The sequence below is a fragment of the Teleopsis dalmanni genome, chromosome 2 (assembly GCF_002237135.1).
Source record: "Teleopsis dalmanni isolate 2A chromosome 2, ASM223713v2, whole genome shotgun sequence".
NCBI lineage: Eukaryota > Metazoa > Arthropoda > Insecta > Diptera > Diopsidae > Teleopsis > Teleopsis dalmanni.
This window is the reverse complement of record NC_051847.1, coordinates 9220858-9241346: the sequence shown is the minus strand read 5'-3', so window position 1 is coordinate 9241346 and position 20489 is coordinate 9220858. Positions and strand designations below refer to the sequence as shown.

Here is a 20489-nt window from a genome sequence, read left to right as displayed (position 1 = left end):
TAGGTGATTTTCGTAAAACTAAAATCAATCTATTCACTACTTTTGTTGAAGAATAGAATCTATTCTATTTACACCAACTACCGCTAGTGTAAATAGAGCCAATGAATTATGGCCCAAGAAGAATGAGAATGAGACCACAAAATGTTAATTTTTGTGGCCCTTACATAAGATTCCCCATGAAATTTCCCATTACGCAAGTTCAATCAGCTCAGCTATTGTTAATGCCATTGAGACAACTTTGATTTCTTGTACGTCCCTTGTATGTTTCACACGTAACCCTTAAAGTCCGTTTCCTATAGGATTGTATTCTGCGCGAGACTTAAGGAGAATATGAGCATGAGTAATGTTTTAAAAGAAAGTGATATATGTTTTCACACAATTTTGTATTCTGTACAAGTTTTGGATAAAAATGATATACCGAATCGAATTGTTGTCAGCCAATGTAGTGGTACATGTAGACACTGAAATATTGTTCCCACATATACAAATCTATATTTTGCCTTGGTAATTGCACATATAGAGTATTCTTCTTCTTAATCTTCGCTTAATACTCCAAATAGTGTTGTCAAATTATGGACCATCCCCTCTTCCTTAAACTCATGTTATGTGTTTATATATATATTAAATTGTATATAAGCATATTTTTAAATTACCATCATTTAAAAAGAAAATATAGTAATTAATTATTAGATCTAATAAATACGTAAAAATGTACTTGTAGAAATGTATCGTTATATTACATATATAAGTTATTATTATTTTTTAATTAAAGCTAATATTTACTCAGTATATAAATGAAATATTTAGGGAAGTTTAGTTTTGTTAAACATCTATGAATAAAACGGCCGTTTTATTAAAATACTTAAAATATTATATATAATTATTTATGTATATACATACAATGATTTAAAAAAAATTATTTTGTAATCAATATGAAAACGTTATGTTTAACTCTTTGTGTTAGTAGGCTGTAGGCTGTAGGCTGTAGACTTATTTTAAAAAGTTTTAAAAAATTTTCATAAATTGTTGCAGTTAATGAGAGTTTATACTCGTTTTTTCAGCTTTTTTTGTTCATTATTGTACACACTTGGGCTTACAGACTATGTAAATAACGCACGCGCCAACATTGATAGAGAGACAATTGAACTTCTGCAAAGAATGGTTTATGGTGGAATATGTTTTATGCTAAAATATATTGTAAAATAAAAAAGTTATTTAAATAATAATTAACTAACAAAAAGTAAATGTATTAGATTTAGAGAAGAATTAACTCAGATAAGTATCGTTCAAAACATATAAATAAAATCAAAAATTTAAGGAATTAAGCAATAGTCATTAGTTTCGCATATTTTTTTTTTTTTTTTTAAATCAATATAGTGAGTAAAAAAACATATTTTAAATATAAATATTTATATATATATATATAAGCATAATTTCTCAAAAAGCATTTAATTTTTTATACTTAAAAAAAGTTATATAAAAGACATTCATTCAATTTGTAAAGAAACAACAACAACTTACCCAAATTGGTAACATTAATTATAATAAAAATATGTTTAGCTTGTACATCGAACGAAGTAACAAACGTGTTCATCATCATCAGCAAATGGCTTAGTTTTTATCAGATCTGTTTGGTTTTTGTTGATTTGGACTTGGGCCTCCAGGCATGCCAGCTGGTGGTTGTGCTGCACCTGGATAACTTCCTGGAGCAGCATAACCACCATAAGGGGCCTGCTGTCCATAGCCGGGTGCACCCTGTTGTCCAGCTGCAGCTGCTGCGGCATAATATTGTGAATATTGCGCATAATGGCTTGGTGTCATACCTTGTGGATAGCCTGGTTGTGGTTGACCGCCACTTGCACTACCACCAGCCACATGTTGGGGAGTACTGCTAGGATTATTTGCAACAGCATTAGGATTGGCCGCTCCAGGCGCTGCACTACTTTGTCCTGTTTGATTCTGCTGTAATTAATAATTTACTTATATAATCAAAATATTTCATTTAATCTCAATTATATTATTAATAAACAATATCCATACACTTTAAACAACAATTAGTAATGTTAACTTTTCATTTTAGTTACTTTTTAGCCCTGTAGTCATTTCTTTTAAAAAATCTGAACCATTTCAATATATACTGAGATGAAGGGTATTAAAGAAAACTCTACTCAAAATTAAGTCAAAAATTCAAATAGCTTAAGTTATATATTATTAATTTTATAATTATTCTATTATTTGATATTTAATATTCTTTTTACTTAAATAGATTCAAGTTTGCAAAAAAACCAAATTTTCTCAACAATACTTTTTTTTTTGTAAGACAATACCTTATATTTTGTTATAACCCTTCATTTATTCATTTATCGAGATTGGTATCAATTATAACAATTTTTGTGAAAAAATTCTCTTATTACACACCATATTTCTTTAATCGAAAGAAAACGAGTTGACTCACTCTTCTATAATTGAGAAGAAAAAAACCCAGTTGCTTCGCTTTTCAGTAATCGTACTTAAAAGTAATCGTACTTTTTCTATTTTTTCCAACAATGATAATATATTAATTAATACATATAAATACTAATAAACATATTTGTGACAAAAAAAAAAAACGCTAAGAAGGTCAGTTAAGTTTTGACCCAAAATATGCTTGAAATTTTTATTCGCTTAAGCCCTAATTTTATATTATTTAAAGATTTTCAAACCTAACCTTTATTTGTTTTTCAATCGCTTCCGCTTCCTCAACTTTTCCAATGCTTCTATAATACTCTGCCCATTGGGCACTGTAATCTTGCGCTTGTCCAGCTGCAGGTTGCGCTGCACTTGCTGCTTGGACTTGAGGTGCCTGTTGCTGAGGTTGGGGTTGTTGCATACTGGCAGCCATTGGATTTACTGCACCTTTAATTATTTTAGTAGAAACAATATTTTTATATAAAACAATAAAAAATGAAAAATTATTGCTCACCTGTAGCTTGTTTTGCCTTTAACTGCTGTTCAACCATTTCTGCTTCTCGATGCATACCCATTGATCTGATTTTTACAATTTAGAGCAAATTTAAATATATAATTTCAGATAACAGATATATATATATAACAGCTATTCAAAACTTACTTATAATATTCTATCCACTGTGCGGAATAGTCTGCTTGACCAGCGGCTGCTGTTTGAGCCATTGCTCCTGCTGCCATTTGCTGTGCTGGATCCCAATTTTGCTGAGCATAACCACCCCACTGTTGTTGATAAGCTGCATTTGGATCACTTTGCATTGCTGCCGGGTACGCTGCATGTTGATTATAAGGATTAGTTGGTGCATTCCCGCTAATTGGTTTACGTGAAATTATCGGTAATTCCATATTAATTTTTTCTGCAATTAATTGACGCGCTGTTTCCACCTGTTCTGAAGTGCCTTTGCACTTAAAAAGTTTTTCAGCTGGTGGATTGACAGCATTGCGATCCATTTCGCAATATGCACCAGATTGTTGATTAATTAATTTAATTGTTTCCCCTCCGCGCCCAATTACAATCTAAGATATTGTTATTTTTAAAATTGAACATTTTTTTAAAAAATCATATATCTTACGCCACATTTTGCCGCAGGAACCATGAAGGTAATTTCTTCTCTGGCTGGTTGTTGTGCATGATTTACGCCATATCCATAACCATAATTGGAATTTCCATTATCAGCGGTACCATTGCTATTACCGTTTGCACTCCTAGGATTTTGATTACGCTGCTATAAAAATTGGAAATATTATCTGTAATTCAATAATACATAAAATATTTTATACACACCATAACGTTGTCAATTAATCCCTCAATCATACGTTTTGCATCATCAACTTGTTGACGCGTGCCATTGATTACACAACGTCTATCACCAGGCTCATCATTTTTACCTTGTATAAATTGTAACTTGCATCCACATTCGGTTTGAATTTTACGGATCATGTCGCCACCCTTGCCAATAACAACCCCTACAGCAATTTTTGGAACGAAGACTTCACATTGTTCACCGCCTTGTCCAAAACTGTAAGTACCACCAGTACCTCCTGACATACCAGGAGTTTTTGTAGCTTGTGCTTGGGCATCTTTTTGGGCAATCAACTCAAGCACAAGCTGTTTTGCATGTTCAATTTTTTGAGGATCTCCAGAAATTCGTAAAGGTTTCTACATATAAATATAATATAATACAAATGTATTATTATAAATCGTAATTTATGTGTGAGACATTAAAACGAATACTTACTATAATTTCTTGATTAGGTCCATCTTGAATTATAACCATTTTTGCGCCAGTTTTCTCTTGTAACTGCTTAATTGTATCACCGCCCTTTCCAATAACTAAGCCAACTTTTCCACCTGGTATCATAATTTCTTGATAAGGAGGATAACCAGTTGGTCCAGGCGGCGGCATATTCATTGTCAAAACAACTTCTACGTTACCGCCTCCATTCCGATTAGCTAGCTGTTGTATCAATTCCCGGCCTTTAGTAACGGTTTCACGAGAACCCCTCAAGGTAACGATTTGATCTGAAATTAAATATATTGAAGTTATTTCATAAAACTACTATTGTTTACTTACGACTAAATATATTAGTAAAGATAGACATGTTTTCACAGTCTTCACATTAAAATTTTAAATTATGATTTAAACTTATATAAATAAAAATCTCTGCTAATTTGATGGAACTTAGATAATAAAAAGTCAAATAGTATGTTGAATTTTTTGTTACAGACTACTATTCTAAAACACTTACCACTTTCTTGAGATAATTGCACCTTACAACCAGACTCAACTTGAACGTGTGTTATTGTGTCATTGCATCCACGACCCACAAACTGATTAGCTATACTATCCGGAATGCGTATTTGTTCTTCACATGTTGTGCCAGCAGTTGCAGCTAAACGTGCTGCTACAGCTGCGGCTTGGGCAATAGCTTGTGACATATTTGCAGGTCCACCAGAGGAAGCGCCTCCACCACCTCCGCCTACACTGCCACCACCAGAACTCATATTAGAATTACTATTACCATAATCGCTACCAGGGCTTGTAAACCGTTTTGGTTCTGGGCCAGAATCATTGTCATCAAGTGATCTCTTGAAACCTCCTCCGCTGGGTCCTGTCGGTTGATTTGGTTGAATTTTAGCTGCTATCTGTCCACGGTACGGGAAATATTTGCTTTCGAACGTCTTTATATTTAGAATTTATATCTGATTCTTTTACCTGTTTGGCACGCTGTAAAGCAGCCGCAAATGCTTGCGATTGATTAAGCGTCTGTCCCTGCGATCCAAAATCACTCATTTTTATATTTTATTTGTGAATATAAAAAATTTTTGAGGCTATGCACAATTATCGATTTTTTCTTTTTTGTCAATATAGATTATTATTATATCACAAAAACTGTGTTATATGAAGAGAACAGTTTCTTTTTCGATTGTTTTAATTATTAAGTCTATGATTTAAAATAATGATGTATAAAAACCGTCCACAAAAAATAGTTAACACCTCTTCAAAACTACTAATTTTTAGTACACGGCAGCCGACACCAAACGCGAAAGGAATTTACAAATGGCGGTCGCCAGTTTGTCAGTACAAATACTGCTTATTTGGTCGCACTAGTGTTGATACCAGTAGTGTTTTATTCTACTAGGTACACAAAAGTAGTAGTAGAAAATATAAAACATTTTCTGCAAAAGAGTTAATTATAATAAACTGGCATATAACTTGCAAGCAGTATTGCTATAAATTGAAGCTTAATTAATTTCTTTTAAACTGTTTGTACAATAAAAGCAATATAGATTAGTATGTTTCTGTACAAGAATAAACATACACAAATAAAAGTTGTTACAAATATGTTATTAATTTAAATTTATTATTAAAATATGACAATATAATTAAATGCACTGAAATAAATATTCATATGTAGTTATGATTTTTATATTAAAAGTTAAAAAATTATACAATTATTGACATATAATGTAGTACCTCAGAGTGAAAAATACACGCAAAATTGCAAATGATATTTTGTAACACAAAACACTGTTCCACAGAGAATTTTATTTAAAGGTAAATTATGAATGACATACAAAAAAATACGGGAAATTTTTGACTTTACGGCAAATAACCATATATAAACATTTATCGTTAAACGAATATTCAAACAAAATTTTATACAAAAATATTTTGTCATATAAAAGTTAACACATTTTCCGAATGATATACATTAATAATTAATTAAAAATCTTTCGGAGTTCTTTAAAATTTCCCTTACAGCTGTTTATGAATGTACATTTTTTTTAATGTTTGTATCACATAATTGATATCTTCAGTTTGTATTGCTTCGCTGAAAAGATTGCTCTTTGTTCAGTTCAAATAAAAATTTCATAATCAAAGTGTTAAGATGTCCACTGATGTTGTTGGTTTTGTATATGCAGCAACTGTTGCAGCAGGTGGTATAATGGGTTACATGAAAAGAAGTAAGTTTATTTATTTAATTTTTACGCAACCTCATTTGTTTTTTTTATCTATTTCAGAATCTATACCATCATTGGGTGCTGGCTTACTTTTTGGTACCGTGTTGGGTTATGGTGCTTATTTAACTTCACGAGATCCACCACAACCACTTTTGCAATTGGGTACATCTATCGCTTTAGCTGGAATTATGAGTGCTCGTTGGAGGCGCTCTGGCAAACTAATGCCGGCTGGTTTTATTGCCATATTATCGGCTGCAGCGATCGCTAATAATATATACACCTATAATCGCTATTTACCTTTACCTGGCAAATCTTAATTGCCATCAAAAATTAATGGCTCTATGCCTGACTTACTTGCCTTTTTGGTTTTGCACTATACTTAATATGGGTTTATGGACTTAATATTTACAGGATATAATCCTAATTTACTTATTATTTCTTATTATTAATAAAAAACTATTTTTTTATTATTAATTTCGATGTTTTTGTGACTAAATCATATAATAGAATGTAAGAAATTAAAATATTTTTTATTATTAATTATTTGATTAATTGAACTATTGTACCCAAAATGTACTGGTTTAAATGCAGAAAAAAAAATAGTTCATACTCATGATGGTTTTATACTTATAATGTAGCCGGCAGTAAAGTATCTTATTGAAAATATATTTAATGGAAGCCATTTGGCGAGAATGTACTTGACAAATCTTTAAAATGAAATTATGAATCAGGCAGGCGGAATAAATAAAGTAACTACTCAGATACTCGTATATGAATTTAATGAACCATTCTGTCGAATATATAAAGAACTAAATTTCAGCATTTTTTCACTTATATGCGATTTTCGGCACTTAATCTCAGGTATGTGTCTTACAGATATACACATTAGAAAGCGTTTAGATATTTCCTTACATTTTGTTACATCTTCTGTTTATTATTATTCTCCGGTTTGTTTAAGGTTAATTAGGTTCAATTATACCGAATTAAATAAATTAATATTTTAATTTAAAAAAATAATTTTAGACAAAGAATTAGTTTAAGAATATATTGAATAATAACTTAAATAAAATAAATTCCTGATCGGATACTGCAGAAAGAATTCTTCAAAAATATTCTGCATAGTTGCAATAATTTCCTTTACATACTTTGAATTTTTTATGAAATCTAATTTATTTATTTATAGTTCTAAAATTTTTATGACTTTAATGCTTAATATTAAAGACAATGATAGGAAATATCATGGCAAATGTAATAAAAAGTAATGTTTTTCAAACTGTGCTTAATATTAATAACCATCGTTAGGTTTTCAAACTGTGAAGTTATAACTGTCATAGCCGGTTAAATTATTAAAACTTCATAAACAATCAGATTAATGGTGTTTTCGATTGGTAAATCTGAATTCAAAAGAAGATTTATTTTGGATCTGTTAAATTTTGTTCCCCAATCGAACATTTTTGGAGTATTCTAATATTTTTATAGTAGTGTCAGTAAATAAACTAATTGAAATATATATCTTTATCTGCATTTGTAGCCAAATATGCCATTATTTTGATTTCATGCTTTTTTCAAAACGACAGTCAAATACTTAAACAAACAAATTGGGCACTTATGAAAAGAAATCACGCTTTTTTATCTGTCATATAAAATCATATAAAGAAACAGCTGTTATTTTCAGAGTAATCTTGCTACTTTGACAAAATATCTGGAGTATTGAAAATTAATCTCGATTGTTATATAGATTTACCAATCGAAAGTGAAAATTGCAATAAAGACAAATCTCGATTAAAAAAGTAATATATACGAGCCTCAGGTTTAACAATCGAAAAAACCATAACTACAGTTCTGTTGGATCCAAACAAAAACTAAAATAGATTTAGAAGTAAGAACCATGTTAAACAGAATAGAAGACGCAAGTTGCAAAATATTTAATAAACTTCATAGTTTTCGCTAATGTGTCTAAAATGAATATGATAAGCAAATTTTTTGTCTAATGTTTTTCAATATTTGAAATAAATGGCACATCAACTATTCCAGAATAGTAGAAAAGTATGTTTTTCTTTTAGTAAAATCAATGTTGATCACTTAAACGAAATTAAATTTGACGTTTAAGCCTACTATAAACGGCCAGTTTGCATAATCATGCATTTTAAAATGACCAGTGAAATATATTCGTATGCTTACATACAGACTGTGCTGTAAATGTTTGACAAAATATTAATATGTTTTGATTTTTCTGCATATAACTTTTAATCGATAAATAAAAGACTACTGTGAGTTTATGTATTTGATTGCGACTAACGATAACACATTATTTCACCACAAACGCTATGAAATAAATTAAATTTAAAATAATTTGTAAATAATAAAAGAAATTATTTCAAAAAGAAGTTATGCTGGCAGCAGCAATTGCATATTTTAAGTTAGATTTAGTTATGCGCTCAGTTCAAAGAACATACAAAAATGAATGCATGAGCATTTGATTAATTTGAGTTTTGCATTATCAAATATTTTGGTAATATATTGTTTGTAGTGCCATTGAAATAATTTCTTCATATTTTAAGCACTATTTGTTTATTATATTGAATAAAATTGAGCAAATTGAACACATGTTTTTTATGATGGTAATAAAATTAAAATTTATTTTAAGAAAGCAATACCAACTTGCATCTATATGCTGTGTAAACTCTGGTTATTTTAAATTTTATAAATAGTTGGCAACGTGTTTCATTTTTTTTTTTCAAATGAGCAATGTCATTGTTGTTTGTGTGAGTGAAAGTTAAGCAAAGTTGTTTGGCGTAGAGCAGGAAACAAAGTGTGCTAAAATTTTCCGATATTTAGGAAAGAAAGGTAAATAAAAAACTATTTCAACATCTTATTTAAGTAAATATAATAGAACTGTAAGTATATTTACATTTTCTTATAATATGTCTTATTTGCAATCAGAATAAAATATCCCAAAATACAAGCTAAAAATTTCCTTCGTGTAGTTTACGAACTGTCAATTTTGCTATCTTGTTTTGTCGGCAAAAATCTGTTAAACCTTATTTCGGGCACGTTAATAAATAAAAGAATTATTTGAATAAGTGCATAATGGCTATTGATTTAATTGGTTACTTTTATGCTGCAATTGTTGCTGTTGGTGGGGTAATAGGGTACGTGTCAGCAGGTTGGTAGTTTAAACGAATTTCTTTTGCTATGGCTACAGATCTCATTTTTAGATTCTATACCTTCTCTAGCGGCCGGATTAACATTTGGTAGTCTTTTAGCATTGGGCGCTTATTTTAATTCAAAATTACTACCGAGGCCTGTTCTACAATTAATTGTAGCCGCAGTTTTAGCAGGTGTTATGGGCGCACGTTGGTACCGCACAGGGAAGTTAATGCCGCCCGGCATGATTTGCTTAATTTCGAGCATTATGATAGTACGGAATGTGGTGACATATAAACGTTATTTGCCGATAATAGGAGGCGATGCCCGTAAATGAATGCTCTATATATTGCTTTTTAAAAGCCATTCGAAATATTTATGCATGTTCTTATAGTTTATCTTGCTCAGAAAATTTTGGTGGCGATGAAAATTGTATTACTTATTACGTACGTGTTCAGAAAATCTAATATCAAATGGTGTCGGCTTTATTATTAAAACTTTTGATTTTTTATATTATCTTCTAAGAGTAACTCAATACTCAATTTTGTAATAAAATGTTAAAAACTACGATCAATTTTGTTATTGAACACTTAGTTCGATTTTATATTGTAGATATTTGTGACAGAGCAGTAGAAATGCTAGATGAGTCATTTTCGCTAGATTGTTCGTAGATTCTTTGAGATATGTGAGTTTATATAAACATGCAATTCTATATTGGGTAGGCTCATCAAATACATTTAATCTGTATGTTATTTAAATATTTTGTTATTGCCTCTTTGAAACATTACAAAATAAATATGATAAATTTATATCATTTAATTAAAGTCTGAATTTTTTGTAAAATTCTTATTGGAAATTCTGGAATTAATGTACCTTTGCTTTGGGTGTTTCTACTGTGTTACATTTTAACTTATTTAGGAATTAGAATACAATATCAATAGCTTGTCGATGAAATATGTGAGTTCCGTCCAATTGAAACCAAAAAAGGTGATATTACAGAAGATGATAATACGTGCAACTAAAATTCCTTTTCTGTTAGATTTGTTATAGATAAATTAATTATTGCTGAATGTTTTAAAAAAATAATTGTTATGGAGTATGAAAACATTTATGTTATTTGTGGTAAATGTACTGTGTTTTAATGAACTGTCAGGATGTACATCCCTTCAACTTGTATCTTTCTATAAGTAAAATAGTCGACAAAATTATCCATAAAGTTCAAAAAGGTTGCAAGGAACATGTAACTGGTTATAAAACGAAGATTGGTTGATGTTTGGATGCGTCATGAAATGAATAGAAAGAAAATTATTGACTACTTGTGAATCGCTGTTGAAACAGATTAAGATCAATTACTATTTGAAGTGTATGGTTACAGAAGATAAAAACTAAATATAAAAGTATACAGTTGAAAAATGAATGACGATTTATAAACTGCTAAAAATGGAATTTTTGATTAAAATATGCATATTATCGATTAAAAGTTGTTAACGCCGAATAAACAGTTTGATTTGAGTCCCTTCGAAATCTCTTAAATGCGTTTAACTGATATTAAACTGATATTAAAAATAGAAGCCGAGGTTGATAAAGAGAACAAATGTTTCGCTTTAACATGACGACGCTAAGCCACATATTTCTGTGCTGATCTTCCATAGATCAAAACACACCGGTTTCGATTTTTTAAAGTATTCACCTACCATTCAATCAAAGATTATAACTTCTTCTGATATCTAATTGTGGAATTTTAGTGGACAAAGGCAAAAGTAATAAAAAAATCAGATATTTTGTAATTAAATATTCGCTTAAGTTATCGTATAAATGCGTATCGTAAAACCTTATGCCGAATCATGTGAGGGATAAATTGCTTTATTCGCCTAAAATTTACTATTCTAATGATGTGAACTTATAGCTGATAGAAAAATCTGCGGCGTAATGTACAAATGGAGACCTAAAGACTGCAATATCAGATGTTTTATATATTATTCTGCACATTCATTTTATTGACCAACTGGACAAACGATGTACCATTTTATCTGTGTAATTACCATAAGTATAGCCAATGTAAGTGTTACTTAATAGGGCAGTTTACATTGCTTGACGAATTTCTCAATTTCTTCAATAACCAACCATTGTTCATCAAAACTACAAAACACTATCGACGAATATGGAAAACAGTAGTGATTGTTAACACGATTAACCGGTACATGCAATGGCAACGTTGTCCACCAAACATTACTTGAGCATAAATCATGACCCGTTGCTATAAAAATTCTGCATATGAGTTGAAATTGAATAACCAAGTATACGAGGGTCACTAGTTATATTTCGAGCCTTAGCATCATTTTTTTTGTCAGGTGTCATCTGACTTTTCCATGCGTAGGTTTGAAATTGTTAACCTGAGTGTTATTATTTGTGTTATTTACAGTGATTTGTAAATTGATTGTTCACGAAAAAATGGAATTAACACGAGAAAATTTTTGTGCGATGGTTTGTTACGGCTTTCAACGTGGATTACCAAGACATGAGATCAACTTACTTCCACATTTGGCGATGAAGCGCTTGAAGCACTGCGAAAGAAATGGTCGCACTTTTACCATTACAGGAATGTAAAACGGTCAATTTCGAATTGTATACAACCATTTGTTTACCGGAAGACTTCAGTGAATTACTTAACTAATATATCATTCTGATCTATTACAGTTCTGATTTGGCACCCAATGACAACAATTGACTGTAATAGATTACTATCAGCTGAAGTTATTCTAGTATAACGACGACTGATATTTTTAATAGGAGTCTTACTGGAATTATATGGAATCACAATGTAATATATCGATAAAATTTCTCGCACAGCATAAATCACAAAAAGTAAGGTTTTAGAAGCATCCAGAGTTATACCTTAGAGTCAATCAAGTGCCGCTTATCCCTCCCAACTTGGCAACTCATAATACATATATGTGATTTGATATTTTTGACATTTGTTGTCTGATGAATTAGAGTTCTTATATGTCTTACAAATAGTCAAAAAAAAGTTTGTAGTTTTGTATGTTATAACGCATAATAAATGCAAAATACTGCAGTGAGTGGTAGCCACAATAATTGAGCTGACTTATCCTTCGTTATAATGGAATATCAAACGAATTCTCTGACAATCAAAAAAACAAAATTTTGATTTATTTTGTGCAGGTCTTAAGATTGTTGGTTTCCGCAATTTTTGTAGAAAAAAATCTAAGAGAATTTCAGTTGATATATATACTTTTCTTTTAATATTTGTATATTTACAAAAATCAGAATTCAAAAGACTTAATTTCGAATGAATTTTAATTAATTACAACAAATTTAATTAATTTTCTAAAGATCTTTATATGTTTATTTTAATTACAATCAATTTTTTTCACAATTATTTTATGTTTTAATTATATTTAAAATAAAAATAAATTTATTTTATAATTACAGTTTTTATTTATTAAAATTAATTTAAGGCTAAAAGTAAAATAAGTCGTGTAAAACAAACTCATTTCGAGTAAATATTAACAAAAAAAAAATAAAATTAAAAATAAAAAATAAAATAAAAATTAAATTAATTTAAACACTAAAACGAAATCAATAAAATTAATGCTAACTAAAGTAAATATCTGAAATTTTAACACAATTTTAATAATTTTCAAAATAGTTATGAAATTCTTTTTGTTTTTAAATAATGGCAAATTAACATTTCCTTCGAACTGCGGTTATGATTTGATTTGATTTGATTTGATTTGATGCTGATGTGAGGACGTTGAGATTATTGCAGAATATTAAATTTCGGTGCCCAATGAGAGTGAGATGCCTTATTGGAGACCGTTTCATATTCATTTGTTCCTGAAGTGTGTGCTTGATTTGAATGTATTTTGTGCTATGAAATATTTAGGTACCTTGAAACAGTCTAAAACGGAAACGCCTTGAAATTAACCACTGTTGGGAGAAAATTTAAGAGAATAAACAAAAAATTACTAAAAACAATTAATTTTAATTTTGGTATTGTTAATAAGATGTTTAATGCAAAGGATGCAATATTAAATATAAAAACCAAAATAAAAATAAAAAGAAATTATAAAATAATTGAAATGGTTAAGATGACGCCACAATTTATTTTCTTAATTGGTAATGTTTTTGCCGCCACTCATGCAAAAATTTGTTTGATTTTCGTATTAGATTTTCAGATTTCAGTTGATATTTTTGATATGTTAAAAATGTTACTATCAGGAACCATGAGTTCCTTCTTCCTTTTATTTATTCTATTTAGTTTTTATGCCAAATCCATTGTTACGCGTTTTGTAGCATGTTTCATTGTCAATAGTAGCCAAACGCCATTTTCGAAATTAGAATTCGAATATTAAGATTTAAATGTAAAGCTTTTCGAAGTTTGTATGAATTTTGTTCGAAAAGTTGCACCAAATCCTGCTTAAGATTATTTTTTTTATGATTTTGTATATTTGTTATGATTTAGAATGTTGCTTTTGTCGCTATTGTTGTCCATTTTTGTATGATTTTTTTTTTTAATGCAATGTAGGTATGTAAGTTGGTGCTCTTGGTGTTTGCTTGTGCATTTGGGTGTGTGGTATATATGCAGATTTGATGCATTTTGGTCCATAACTCTTTTATGGATATTTTTATGTTTAAAACAGAATTTAGGCTTTAAATGCTTTATATGCGATCATATGTATATGTAAGAAGAAATGAAAAAATTCATGCAAACTAAGAATAAATAAGAAATATGTTAAACTATAAATCGAAATTATATTAACAGTACTTAGAAGTGCAATAGATAGAAAGTAGGAAAGAGATAGACATAGACATAGACATAGCAGTAAAGTATAATAATGACCGCTGCAAATGATAGAAATGGCAATGTGGTTAGTGGCAGTGATTGAAATGTGAAGAAATTTGATGAAAAATGCAGCAATTTAAATATTACAGTCCTTTCTAGTTTTTATTAAATGTCTGAGTATTAATTTTAAAATTTGTTTTTTCTACAGACTATTCTGTGTTTCTCTGTTATTCTGATCTTTTTTTTGAAAGAAATGTGTTTTTTGTTTCGTTAGGTTCAGTTCTTGTACAAAATGTTTATTGATCGTAAGTTTAGGCTACTCTACTGAGAGCCTAAAACTACTAAAAGAAATTTGTTAAAATATTTAATTACTCAAAATACTTTTGTATTTTGATTTTGTACTACATGAATTTCTTTTACGTCTAAAAGATCCAGATGAGTTCAAATTAAAAATACTGCTAAGTCCTCGTAGTTCCTTTTTTTTTTTTTTTTAATTTCAAAATTTTTGTCATATATTAAATTCAGTAGAAAAGTCTACTATCTTAAAGTCACTATTATTTTAAGTATTATAATCGAAAATATGAAAAGCAAATAAATGGAAAAATTTCATGAAATATAGGCTTTATTATGAAAATAGTATGTAAACCAGACTTTAAAAATTTCCTTCCAATATTTATTTACTAAATTTTTTATTCATATGTATTTTGTATTGAATGTTTTTTGTTTTTTTTTAATTGGTAATTTAAAATGCCACCATTGCCATGCAATCAGATATATACTTTACGTTTCGGCGTTTCATTTTGATTCTTTAATATGCCAATATTGGTTACTAAGCCAATTGCTGCTGCCAATTGATATATGTTAAGTTGCCTTTTAATAATTATTGCATAATTTTATTTTATAATTAAAATGGTAGTTAATTTTGCTGAATTTATTTTTAATAATCTATGTACGGTCTTTTTTGTGTACTTTGTTAGAAAGCTTCTCTAGCGAATCGCATACTGTTTTACCAAATGTTACTATTTTTGCCAAGCATTTACTACTATATTTTTCTACTACTAATATGCCTTTTTGAATTAATTCGAATTAATTGCATTGAAATATTCAAGTATGCTTACCGCATGAAATTGCTAATAGAAATTGATTGCTTTATTTAACAAATATGGCTAATTGAGCTGAGCGCCATTTTGAATTGTTTTAACAATTAACGTAGTAGATTGCTCATGGTTGCTTTCCTTATAGTAGTAGTTAATGGTTTGATTTATTATTTGATTAAGAATTCCTTAAAGTTCTATCTATTTGTTATATTATTTATATATTTTGTATCTTTTAATGAAAATTATTGTTTTCAGATTTCCTTATATTTAATACAACAAAATTGAGGATTTTTTTCATACGTTACAATTAAAGGTTTTCTTTTTTTGTATTTTGACTGCTTTTTAATTTTGTTCATTTGATTTGTGTGCGTAATTGTTGTTTTTGTCTACGTATGAGTTTTTGTGTTTTGATTTGTTGTTTTTGTGGTTGTGATGATAATAATGTTGTTGTTGTTGCTAATGATGATGATGATGATGATAGTTGTTGTTGTTGCTGTAGTTGCGCATTCAATGCAGTAGTTGCTGGCAAATTATTTGTGTCATCGCCAATATAATTTGTCACAAAAGCAGGCTCTTGTGTTGTTGTAATGAGTTCGTCTGCATTTTTATGTTGTTCAATATGTTTTTGCTCTTGTTGGAGCTGTTGTCTATCTTTTTTACTACTATTATGAATATTGCTATTGCTATTGCTATTGCTAATGCTACTACTACTATTTCTACTACTATTTTTTACATGATTATTCAGCGTACGTTTTAAGAATTGTGTGGCAAAGTTATCGGCTTCCTTAAGTGCCTGCTGCTGTTGTGACGCTGTTGTTGAAGTTATTGTAGTCGATACCGATACGGTAGGTGGAAGTGCTGAGGGGGGTGCGGGCGCAGCTGCTGCTTGCTGCGCTTGTAGGGCTTGCAATTTTTTAAAATATGCATCTAAAAAGGAATGACTACGTTGGGCAGCGCGCCCACCATATAAATTGCTACGAGTAACTGTTGGTAAAGCGCCAGCAGTTGTCGTAGTTATTGCTGGTGTTGGTGGCGTGTATTGTTGCAACAATTTAAGTGGTTGCTGTTGTTTAGCTGTTGTAGTTGTTGAAATTTGTGCATCAAACTTACGTTTTTGCTTGACGATTGCCTCATTACTCGCCTCATTCTCGTCGTCGTCATAGTTGCTGATATTGGGAACATTACTGCCTTCGGCATTTTCGTTGCTAGGGTTGCCATTGTTGTTAATGTTGGTCGTTTCACTATAATTTGAATTGATCGAATTTTTTGTTGATTCTTGATTTTGAACTTTAGTAGTTTTTGTGGTAGGAACTGTATTGTTCTGTTTGTGTGGTGGTTGTGGTTCTGATTGTGTTTGTTTTTGTAATTTAGTAACATTACGATTTGAATAGTTGCTATTACTTTTTTGCAACAAATTCAAATAGTAATGAAATTGTTTTCGAAATTCTGTTGTGTAGAACTTAAAGAAATTTTGTGGTGAATTGTGTGTTTGTATTTGTGTCGTCGGTATAGGTGTAGTAGTGGTTGTAGTTGTTGTTGTAGTTGTAAATGGTATATGTGTTTGTATATTTTGTCTTTCAACAATTTCCTGTTTGTTTTGTATTATTTCGTTGCTGTCTGTGCATTTCTGTTCTCTACAGTTGCAATTAACAGAACAACTGTTACTTACAGTAACAGTTTTGTTAACATTTTTACTTCCAGTACTACTACTGACACTACTTGTCGTACTAGTCTTCACAACAACACCTCCATACAATTGAAGCCTTTGCATGAGTTCTTGCTCCGCAATAGTGCTATATGGTTTTACTGTTGGTTTTGTCGTAGTTATCGGAGTCGTTCCGTTTGGTCGCAGCAATTGGGACCATTCCTTATTTTCTAAAATTCGTGTCAAATATTCAAAAGTGTCAAATTTAGTTTGTATTTGTTTGGGTGTTGTCTGTATTGGATCTTCGGTTGTGTGTGTAGTGTGAATAGTTTTGTTTTGCTCATCTTTAAGTTCTAATAATGTTTCCTCAACGGAGTTATCAAGTTTATGTGGTTTTTGTACTTCGTTTTCTTCCTCACTACTCTTGTTATCATTTTCGATATCATCTTCTTCCTCGCCAGCGTTACTTTCATCCTCTTCGTCGTCATCATCTTCTTCACTACTGATGTTGTCATTATTTTCAGCGGAATTTGCTGCATTGTTGTTTCTGTACGGGTATGCGTGTGTAAATTTGTGTAAATATTGTATATATGTATTATTTATTAATTTTGGTGTAATTTTTATGTGTAATTCAAATTCAAATTCAACTCGTGTACTACTAAGTGTGTAATTGTGTTATATTAAAAAAATATTTATATATAAACAATTTTTTCTAAAGTATGTAGAATATACTTACAATTGAAAGTATTTGGGTTTTTTTTTGGATCTACTGGTTTATCAGTGAAGTTACATATATTAATACTTACTTGTATACTACACGGTAGGGAGGACCATAGTTTATAGCATTTGTAGGCAAGGGTGCACATCGTCCATCCAAACAATGCTAAAAATGTAAAAAAATTATTTTAGGATCGATTTTATATATCGATTTTCCATATACATTTCTCTAGAAGTATTAATAATAACTTTACTTAAAGTAAAGAAAGCAAAACTTATACTTTCCGACAAATCTAAAATATGTCATATAGTTTATAAGAAGGTTTCTACTTTCTCGCTTATAAAAGTGACTTTATTCAGATGAATATTTTATTGTTTAAATTGAAAAAAAAGAATAAAAACACCAAATAATTTTCATTAGGGATACTGAAAAATATCACTTAGTAAATCACCAATAACTATTAATTTGAAAATATTATTTTAATCAAATGCTTACCAATCCATTTCCACACGATGAGCCCTCTGCAGCAGGTCTATACGCTACACAGTAGCCAGTCTGTGCATCAAAGCAGAAAAGTTGTGCACACACACGTTCATCCTTAAAGCATGCATACGTGCCACGATCTCGCCTACACTGTGCATCCAGTGAAAGTAAAGTGCCTGGCAGTGAACGACCTAATGCACCATCTTCATGTGGAGCATTATGCAAGCAGGTGGCAGTATCACCACTGTTGAAAAAAAAAAAATTAAAAGATAAAATAAAATTTGAATAATTAAATCATTTCAAATACACATACTTAAGGAAATGATGAAAACTTTGTACTGTACATGGTGACCATCTGAAACCACGTTCTGTGTGTCTCAAATCTGACATAATGTAGCCATCCTCCCAGCGGCATCGCTGTGCGCCAGGTCCGCCAAGGTAGCTTGGTGGTGGTGAACCGTCATGTACGGCGCCAAGTCTAAAAAATGTGTTAATCAATTATTATTGTGTCATGCAATAAATACACGAATTGGTAACAATTTTGGTACAAACAGCGGAAGTGGAAACCTGTTTGCTTTCCGTTTGCTGTAGTTTGACTCTGGCGCTGATCATATAAAAATTAAATGGATTTTATTTTTAATACTTACAAATGACCAACTTCATGAGCAGCCACAATTATACCGCTGAAACCGCCGGTGTCCTCAATGATGGCAACGCTGTTGACTTTTTCCAAACGCTTGTTGACAACGCAAGCTCCACCGACATATGCAAAACCTTCAATTTAACAGCATTCACGAGTAATGCATAAATGTGGTTTATGTGAGAAAAAAATGTAAACAAATTTAGTTAATTCAAATTTCTTAGTAGGAAGTTTATAATAAAATATTATTTCTTTAATACCAGCTATTAAAATATACACATATTTTATGTTATTTTTTATATAACTGGTAATAAATTGTGCCTCATGAATTTGATGTGATGTGATGTGATGTGATTTGGTGCAGAAAACTATGTATTAACATTCGAAAGAGTGTTTGGTGAATTAATGACGTGGTGAGTTTGTATGTGTATATGCGCTTATAAGTGTTATAAGTGCGTGGTGAGTTGTTTCTGCTGTGAATTGTTATAAAGCATAATTTTCTTTTGAAATATTTGTCAAGATTTTAAATTTATTTAAATATGTTTATCTTTAGTTAAGCATTTAGTATTATTAACAAAGGAATTGCCTTATTACCTTTTTTCATATTCCTTATAAAGCAGTATATAAATATAGTAAAAGAAGAAAGTTTAAAAAAATTATTAATAGCCCGCACCAATATTATGAATTTAAATTTTTATAGAATATATTTTAATTTTATTTAAGTATATACATAGCTAAAGTTACTATAGTCGTTGAACTATAAATATCACTTAAAATATTGTTCAGATATAGCTTTAAAAGGTAAATATATAGTACTTTATATTATCTGAATAAATATTAAATAAGGAAACCTATAAATATGAGTAAGGAAATATTTCAACTCTAACTTAATTTATTAAGATCAGTATGAGAATGAAAATAATAAGTCGTTGTAATTATTATTTTGAGTCTGAAATGTATTACTTAAAAATTAAAGATTATTATAATTTAAAAACATCAAACATTCTTTTACATATAAGTTATTTAAAACTTTATGTAAATTAATTTGGTATCTTTTATTTTAATATTGAATATACAATTTTAAAGTAACTGTAATTTAATGACTTGATTTTGGTACAGTGATTTCGTATTTTATAAAAATTTTGTTTTTCTTGCAAATTAAAGAACAATTAAAGAACTTTAACGGAATTGAGTCTGAAAGTTCTAGTACATCATAGTTAAGTGCTTGACCTGCTCAGCATTTGGTATCTTAATCGGAACAAGTGCTTTGTTTTAGCATTAAATGGAGCAATAGTGTTGCCATTACAAAAATTTAATAAAATAGTGAGTATATTTTTAATGTTAAATGAAGTTAAGGATTTTAAGTTATGACGTGATTTTATAAATTAATGCATCGAAAGAATTTAAATTATTGTATTATGTATATATACAGAAAGTCAATTTTATATAAATTAAATATTAATATATATATATATATATA

The 20489-nt window shown here is 29.8% G+C and overlaps 4 protein-coding genes across 13 annotated transcripts in view; 2 read left to right on the top strand and 2 right to left on the bottom strand.

Moving 5' to 3' along the window:
- Window positions 1-1070: 1070 nt before the first annotated feature.
- LOC119678558 (far upstream element-binding protein 3-like) lies at window positions 1071-5782 on the bottom strand. Of its 5 annotated transcripts, XM_038090450.1 has the most exons (11): window positions 5223-5300; window positions 4756-5152; window positions 4245-4528; window positions 3791-4165; window positions 3579-3731; window positions 3110-3522; window positions 2963-3027; window positions 2708-2895; window positions 1824-1962; window positions 1522-1772; window positions 1071-1185 (listed from the first exon to the last, which is right to left on the bottom strand). In XM_038090450.1, the coding sequence occupies exons 1-10, from the start codon at window positions 5298-5300 to the stop codon at window positions 1612-1614; spliced, it is 2253 nt and encodes a 750-aa protein (XP_037946378.1). In that variant the 3' UTR covers window positions 1071-1185; window positions 1522-1611. The 5 variants fall into 5 exon arrangements, with proteins under 5 accessions (XP_037946378.1, XP_037946375.1, XP_037946377.1 ...); XM_038090447.1 differs by having other exon boundaries at window positions 1522-1962; window positions 5223-5782; XM_038090449.1 differs by having other exon boundaries at window positions 1522-1962; window positions 3579-3728; window positions 5223-5782.
- Window positions 5783-6114: 332 nt separating this feature from the next.
- On the top strand, window positions 6115-6946 carry LOC119680983 (transmembrane protein 14 homolog). Its single transcript, XM_038094036.1, has 2 exons — window positions 6115-6475; window positions 6533-6946. Exons 1-2 carry the CDS (start codon window positions 6400-6402, stop codon window positions 6787-6789), a joined length of 333 nt encoding a protein of 110 aa, XP_037949964.1. The 5' UTR covers window positions 6115-6399; the 3' UTR covers window positions 6790-6946.
- A 2477-nt stretch (window positions 6947-9423) lies between these two features.
- LOC119685181 (transmembrane protein 14 homolog) lies at window positions 9424-10386 on the top strand. The gene is made up of 2 exons (XM_038099405.1): window positions 9424-9638; window positions 9691-10386. Exons 1-2 carry the CDS (start codon window positions 9563-9565, stop codon window positions 9954-9956), a joined length of 342 nt encoding a protein of 113 aa, XP_037955333.1. The 5' UTR covers window positions 9424-9562; the 3' UTR covers window positions 9957-10386.
- A 2858-nt stretch (window positions 10387-13244) lies between these two features.
- Window positions 13245-20489, bottom strand: part of LOC119685179 (A disintegrin and metalloproteinase with thrombospondin motifs 8-like) — a gene marked incomplete at its 5' end in the record, with an annotated part of 62224 nt that continues 54979 nt past the window's right edge. For 2 of the 6 annotated variants that reach the window (XM_038099398.1, XM_038099397.1), the window contains 6 exon segments: window positions 13245-13570; window positions 16274-17715; window positions 17975-18051; window positions 18382-18613; window positions 18683-18847; window positions 19017-19143. In XM_038099398.1, coding sequence (XP_037955326.1) covers window positions 13542-13570; window positions 16274-17715; window positions 17975-18051; window positions 18382-18613; window positions 18683-18847; window positions 19017-19143 — 2072 coding nt within the window. 6 annotated transcript variants of the gene reach the window in all.